This window comes from Limulus polyphemus, unplaced genomic scaffold, assembly GCF_000517525.1.
Source record: "Limulus polyphemus unplaced genomic scaffold, Limulus_polyphemus-2.1.2 Scaffold12731, whole genome shotgun sequence".
Classification (NCBI taxonomy): Eukaryota; Metazoa; Arthropoda; class Merostomata; order Xiphosura; family Limulidae; genus Limulus; species Limulus polyphemus.
Genome location: NW_013678341.1, coordinates 2880 through 10603, shown reverse-complemented (window position 1 = coordinate 10603; position 7724 = coordinate 2880). Strand labels below are relative to the sequence as shown.

General features: G+C 34.1%; 2 protein-coding genes across 3 annotated transcripts in view; both read right to left on the bottom strand.

Annotated features, from left to right (window-relative positions):
* Window positions 1-1846: 1846 nt before the first annotated feature.
* On the bottom strand, window positions 1847-6873 carry LOC106477081 (transmembrane protein 184B-like). The gene is made up of 3 exons (XM_013937681.2): window positions 6684-6873; window positions 5263-5507; window positions 1847-5178 (listed from the first exon to the last, which is right to left on the bottom strand). The coding sequence occupies exons 2-3, from the start codon at window positions 5437-5439 to the stop codon at window positions 4903-4905; spliced, it is 453 nt and encodes a 150-aa protein (XP_013793135.2). The 5' UTR covers window positions 5440-5507; window positions 6684-6873; the 3' UTR covers window positions 1847-4902.
* Window positions 6874-7106: 233 nt separating this feature from the next.
* LOC111084003 overlaps window positions 7107-7724 on the bottom strand; it is a 2954-nt gene continuing 2336 nt past the window's right edge. Inside the window, exon 2 of one of the 2 annotated variants that reach the window (XM_022380770.1) lies at window positions 7107-7724. In XM_022380770.1, coding sequence (XP_022236478.1) covers window positions 7256-7724 — 469 coding nt within the window. In that variant the 3' untranslated portion in view covers window positions 7107-7255. The other variant, XM_022380771.1, reaches the window with a different exon arrangement.

Sequence of the window (7724 nt, the reverse complement as noted above, 5' to 3'; positions counted from 1 at the left end):
GCCTTAATATTCATCCTTGGAACAGTGGTGGATGTGGAGTTCATTGATAGCCTTAATATTCATCCTTGGAACAGTGGTGGATGTGGAGTTCATTGATGACCTTAATATTCATCCTTGGAACAGTGGCAGATGTGGAGTTCATTGATGGCCTTAATATTCATCCTTGAAACAGTGGTGGATGTAGAGTTCATTGATGGCCTTAATATTCATCCTTGGAACAGTGGTGGATGTGGAGTTCATTGATGACCTTAATATTCATCCTTGGAACAGTGGCAGATGTGGAGTTCATTGATGACCTTAATATTCATCCTTGGAACAGTGGCAGATGTGGAGTTCATTGATGACCTTAATATTCATCCTTGGAACAGTGGCAGATGTGGAGTTCATTGATGGCCTTAATATTCATCCTTGGAACAGTGGTGGATGTGGAGTTAATTGATGACCTTAATATTCATCCTTGGAACAGTGACAGATGTGGCAGTTGCTTGATTTGAGTGATTTCAGTGACTATTTATTTATTTATGAACATTTTAAAACAAATTATGCTATCTAAAAACCCAGCATGTGGACAGAAGAGTGAATGTCAATGTACTATCAGGACACACTAGTGATCATTGTGTGAATGTCAATGCACTATCAGGACACACTAGTGATCATTGTGTGAATGTCAGTGCACTATCAGGACACACTAGTGATCATTGTGTGAATGTCAGTGCACTATCAGGACACTAGTGATCATTGTGTGAATGTCAATGCACTATCAGGACACACTAGTGATCACTGCTGTGTAAAACTTTATGTGGTTTAATATATAGCAATAATATAATGTGTCAAATGCTACCTAACCAACACCATATTAATTAGATAAATGCAGCTGAACCAACAGAATATATCAGTGCAGGAAATCTGAGCCAAGCATGATGAAGTTTTAGTGGTCTGGATGGTGTAAAGGATTTGAAATACACACTGGATGAACAATTGGACTAGGTGTAGAGCTAAAACGAAAATCTAGTTGAATTCCATGCAGAATGTGTACAAGGAGGTAAACCTTAAACCGTTGATCGACTATCATCCAAAGATTACTATGTATACCAGATCTTAATGGCAAACTGGCTGGAATGAATGTTGCATTCATCAACAGGACAAGAAGGAAGACCTCAAGTTCCTACAATAGAGAACAAGAAACTTCATGTTAAATCATTCTAAAAACGTTATAAATAACCTTAATTTACTTATTACCTTGATTTATCTAACTAAATGTTGCAACTTAATGTCTTGTCATTCACAAAACATATTACAAATAACCCTTTTTATTTATTTAAATGATGGAAATTCATATCTAATTACTCACAAAATTGACACTTATCCTTTCTTATTCTGAGTTCTGAAAGTGTTCTAGTTATCATGATACCAATGTATGTGTCATTTAAAAAACTATTTATTGTATGCATTACTCTTAAATGGCTACAAAGATACTATGGATAACAACTGGTGTATATTGTCAGGGATGGGCATAATATCAGCTGGTATTTTATGTTTTCTTATTAAAGTTGTTTCCCATGGTATAGCTTGTCATGGATGAGCCTAATGGTAGCTATTGTTTTAGGTTTGGTTCACTATGGTATGTTATGGATAGGTGTAATGTTAGCTCGTATGGTTTAATATGGTATATTTCATCATGGGTAGGCCTAATGTTTTGTTTCTTAAGGTTAGGTTTACTACAATGAATATCCCACAGTCTGTTGAAATCTTAAAACTGACCATTATCTAGAGAAGGAAGGCTCTGTAATAATGGATTAAGGTGTTGTATCATCTTACATAATGATAAGAATGTTTCCACACATAGTTTAACACTCACAACAGTTTTATTTCTTCCCACGCCATTACATTTGAATTCAAACAGTATATACATTTTTAACGTAGTTTCTCAGATTATGTCAAATGAAGTTAGATAAAATTATAACAGACTTTGACACATGGCTACACCCACAATTGTGCTTAAAATGTGGGGCTAATTACAAAAATCCAAAACGATAAAGTAATCCTCTAATGTTTTTAAAAGTACACAGTAAATGTTCTTATTTAATTAAGAATACTAAATAATGTGAAAACTGGCAACAAAGAATAATAACACATTCTAGTAATGATGCATGGAAAGATAATGTGTAACTATACAGACACATTGATTAACTAATCAGCACTTCAACAGAATAACATTTGATATTCGACTAAACTCTAGTGAAGGTAGAAACACAATTATTAACAGAAAAACCAACAACTCTGCATTACGAGTAATACTTTTGTTTACATACAGTAATATGTAATGCTCTAAGTACCACATTAAATTTGTAATCATCAAACAGACGATGAAATTGGTGCTGAAAGTTGAATACAATAAAATATTTACGTAAAATCATCTTAATAATAATAACTGATAAACATATATTAAGTTCCACAGAAAAATCATCCACATCATAATTACATAGTTTCACACTAGTATATAATGTACCATCATCTTTAACAAAAAACTCTGTACATGAACCCAATCTAGAAAATATCACAAAGAATGAAAACACAGTAGCTAATAATGTCATAAATACATTGAGTGTAATCAGTTTGGATCTCTTATTTAGAAAACAAATAAATAGGTATCTTCTGAAAGTTGACTGCAGTAACATGTGTGGAGAGTTTACTAAGATCATGCATTACATGGGGAACAAACATGCTATTCTATCTTACTCTGCAACACTAAGCTCAAATAGTTCGGGCTTCTCTAAGATGCATATATCTGTATTGTCTTAGTTTTTCCCTTCACTGACACTATGTAGTTTCCAATGTGCTGTTTCTAAAGTTTAAATGCTAGGCTACATGTCCAATGGAGAAGTGACATGTATTGTATACGTTGTTATAAGCTCTATTTTCAGTGTTTTAACTTAGCTGTCAGCTAGAAAGCATGTGACATCAAGTACGTTTATAAAAGTATTCCTTAGAATTTGTGAATACTAACAACTAAAAGACTTTGTAAAGTGTCTAAAAACAAGGATACATATATATAAGTAGAAGAACCAGTGAAGCATTGAGTTTGTTTTCAAGTGGTACCAGTCATTCAGAACAGTGTTAGTTATACTGTATATTTGGTACTTGACCAGTTAGCCATAAAACTGTAGAAACAAGTATATTTATATGTTAGTGGTACTAATGTTGAAAACATCATTTGTGAACTTGAGGCTACAAGAACAACTGTGTACAAGTGGAAATATCCTGTACATTAAGGAAGTAATTTATTACCATTAAGTGGACTGGCTTTCGTATTATTTTTAACAAATAAATTAAAAGAACAAACCCTAATGGAAGTCCACAGATAAACGACTTCATGTACTACTAACTATAAAGAAAAAAAAAGGTAGCCAATCAGATCTCTCCATCTTTAAGGGACCACTTTAGTATAACATGGAAGACACACCTAAGCCTCTAAATTTAGTTGACAACAACATAAAATTTGAAAGATTGTAGCACAACTTCTCAAAACTAAAGTCCAAATTAGTGACTGTCATAAATTGAAATTAGTAAGCCAAATTTTTCATATGTGAACAACTACTATATTTAGAACAGTAGCTACTGCTGTATTAAAATACAACTTGTTTAAAATATTTCAAGTTGTGTTTGTTGGCCAGAGCAGTGAGTTTTACAGGAACTTTTCATCCACAGAAGATTCTCCATCAAATAAGTAAGAGATAATGTTTCCAGTAAGCCTTTAAGTTGATGGGTAGTTTGATGACAATAATGCCCACACTGGTTAGGCTAACCTCATTTAAAACTCACAAATAACCCAACATACAGGAGTTAGCTGTGTTAACAAATCTTAATATAGCAGGGATTATTAAAACAAAAAAATCATGACTTTTGTCTGTATGCTTATTATAAGTAAACCTCCAATCCTTTGAATTTATCCCCCCCCAACTAAACGAGGACAATTTTTATACGATTCTCTACAGTTAAATTTGGACCCAACAAATAGATTGTAACTCACCATCAATAACAGAAAGGTGAGACTGACTGGATAATTTTACTTTTGTGTTAATAAAACCAGGTTTATGTTTATTAGGATATATATATTCCACATAACTTTACTGTTATTGGTTTAACCATGATCACCTGACCTTCTCAAAGTGGAGGGAGGGCAACGTGCCCTCAAGGTTAAGACTTGCTGTTGTGTCTTTGAGCAAGACAATTTACCTCAATTGTTTCAGTGTTATGATAGGTACCAGTAAGTTAACCAATGATGGTGTGGTGTCCCATCTGGGAGGAATGTGTCATCATTATTCCCTGCTTGTGCCACAAGAAACCAGTGTTAAGCATTGGCTTTATGTGCCTTTCTGGTATAAAAACTTAATCTTTCTGATATTAATGAATTTAGGTAATGCTCCTTCAGCCTTTACTGTTTCAAGTCATGTTAATTCTTTGATGCTTGACATTTCTATATAACTATGGCTTACTATCTCTTTCGCTATTTAAACCTGCTTGATTTAAAAAACACTGAAAGAAAAAGCTTTTCCAAGACAGGGAAAAAAATAACATTATTTATTCCTTTAATAAGTACTTTTTTATCATTTCTGCAACTTGGAACAAAGTCCACAGTGAATCATTAAATGACAAAGAAATATAAAAGATAATACAAAGCTACAATATGCTAAGTAAAGTTGGTAGATATATGATCAAACACTATTTTATTCTTCAATTCTGACATAAAAATTTACAGGCTGACTAGCTACAACATCCAAATTAAACATTTTCATGAGATTAAAAGGAAATAACATATACAAAACTGAAACCACAGCAGTTTCTGACACAAGCTCTTGAGTATCAACATAACAGTACCAATATTTCCTCCAAACTTAGTCTTTACTGAAATTCATCATCTGAGCTCAACAGCGTTGTTTTTTCGGTGTAGCCCTGGTTCATTGGAGTGGCCTGCCGTCCTGGGACTATGGTTGTGTGGTGAGGGCCATGAGACCCTTTCTCAGTATTTTCATCCTCCATACTGGCAATCCTCATTCCTTGCACAGCCCCACGATGCCCCAAAGCTGGAGGTGGGGCAGTATACTGGGTGTACTGTTGGTATTGTGGGTGGAAGTTGTGGATAGCATCATTCATGATGTCTTTTGGGTTCATGGTCTCCTGCAAGATTCAACAAACATCCAGCATTAAAAGAAGACATTGAAAACATCCAGCATTCTTACACAATATGTCAAACATACTTACTTTTAGGCTGCTGGAGATACTCTGCATCGTCACAGAACGTCCCTGAGATTCTCGCTGATAGCTCTGCATATATACGTGATATGGGAAGGCATAGCGCAGGGCTAGTGAGGCAAAAAACATCTCAATACAGACAAGAAAGTTTTGGTATCCAGCAGACACAGTTCCAACACTAGCCATGGATATACCCTGGTTAGAATAGATGGGGGAAATCACCCCAGCTTTCTCCAGCACTGCCAAGATTACACCTAGAATTAATAAGAGAAGGAAAACAGTAATAAATACACTTGAATGTACTGTAATGACATGTTACATTTACATGATTCAGTACAAGCCCTGTTTTATAATGTAACTACTAACTCAACCTTCTGTATAAGTGTGCCAACCACAGGCTTCATACTTATCACTGGAGGGTATGAGAACTACAGGACTACAGTAATGTAATTACTGAAATAATTCACATTCTTCTTTTTTGAAAGATGTTATTAAATTAAAATAAAACAGAGAGTTGATCTTCCACAACTTTAATTGATTTAGTGAAACCAATAGTTTTATAGAAGTTTGAAAGTATTTACAATTTTCTTAGAGTTTAACTCGTCAACTACAATTTGTTACAAATATTGTTCACCAGTCAACAACAGTTGTTCTAGTTACTGCTAATCAGTCAACAACCAGTCATATCCATTCCTGCTAATCAGTTGGCTATCAATCATATCAAATACAGCTAATCAGTCAACTACCAATCAAATCAGTTGACAATCATGCAAGTCAGTTACAGCTAATCAGTCAAATACCAATGAACTGATTACTAGTACTTCAGTACATATTTATATAGTTTCAGAAACCGTTGTGCTAGTGAGGGTATACTGGACTGTGGTCCATTTTAGAATAAACTATTTCAGTACATATATATATAGGTTTCAGAAACCGTTGTGCTAGTGAGGGTATACTGAACTGCAGTCCATTTTAGAATAAACTATTTCAGTACGTATTTATATAGGTTTCAGAAACCGTTGTGCTTGTGAGGGTATACTGAACTGTGGTCCATTTTAGAATAAACTATTTTAGTACATATATATATAGGTTTCAGAAACCGTTGTGCTAGTGAGGGTATACTGGACTGTGGTCCATTTTAGAATAAACTATTTCAGTACATATATACATAGGTTTCAGAAACTGTTGAGCCACAGATGTCATAATGAACTGTGGTCCATTCTAGAATAAACTACAAAAATTCTAGTTCATTACTCAACCTTAAATGAAACCAACATATGGAAACCCAAATTCCTTACTAACAAGAACATCAGTACTTTTGACCATTAAAGTAAAAAGCAGACTTTAGTAAAAGTGATACACTGTTGGCCTATTTCAAACTTACTTTCAACTTTTTTTTTATATAATGCATGAATTAACTCAAGTCTTACCTTGCCAAAATGAAAGAAATATGACCGATTTAACTGTGCAAAATTTCCATACTGGTTTATAGGGAGATAATAGCTCCTTGGTAGAGAAGTAAAATAACACTAGTCCATAGAGAGCCAGAGATACACTGATGTTGTAAATTATGGTGATGTATAAGTATCCACTATCGGGCCTGTTGTAAAATACAACACTAAGTATCAGTACCTCTTACACCTACTAAAAAAAACAACATTCTTAAACAGTTCAAATGATAAAAACAACTTACACATTCTGTGATGTTATAATGCTCAATAAATTAACAAACTTCATTAGGAGTTTTAAATAACAGAAACTGACAATTCCTCAAAAATTGTAAATTTATTCAAGTTAAAAGTTACTTAAGAATGCATTTATTGTATAATGTCCACTTTTTTGGTAAAGATTAAAAAGAAGTTTGCACTTCTAACATAAAATATATATTTTCACAAACTTGTATTTATATCATTACAAACTCTATTAAGTAAGATATCTGAAATTGTTAACTTGGTAGAAAATGATTAATTGTTTTGTCTCTCAAAAACAGTTACAGTACACTCTAGACTTGGAAATAGGCTGTATCTCTATGAGACAAGTTACAGTAGTAGGCTGTATCTCTATGAGACGAGTTACAGTAGTAGGCTGTATCTCTATGAGACGAGTTACAGTAGTAGGCTGTATCTCTATGAGACGAGTTACAGTAGTAGGCTGTATCTCTATGAGACGAGTTACAGTAGTAGGCTGTATCTCTATGAGACGAGTTACAGTAGTAGGCTGTATCTCTATGAGACGAGTTACAGTAGTAGGCTGTATCTCTATGAGACGAGTTACAGTAGTAGGCTGTATCTCTATGAGACGAGTTACAGTAATAGGCTGTATCTCTATCAGACAAGTTACAGTAGTAGGCTGTATCTCTACCAGACAAGTTACAGTAGTAGGCTGTATCTCTACCAGACAAGTTACAGTAGTAGGCTGTATCTCTACCAGACAAGTTACAGTAGTAGGCTGTATCTCTATGAGACGAGTTA

Coding starts and splice junctions, on each gene's coding strand:
- LOC106477081 (XM_013937681.2), bottom strand. CDS start 5,439: ATGGCTAGTGTTGGAACTGTGTCTGCTGGATACCAAAACTTTCTTGTC. Junction 5,179..5,262: donor GTATCTCCAGCAGCCTAAAA/GTAAGTATGTTT, acceptor TGAATCTTGCAG/GAGACCATGAACCCAAAAGA.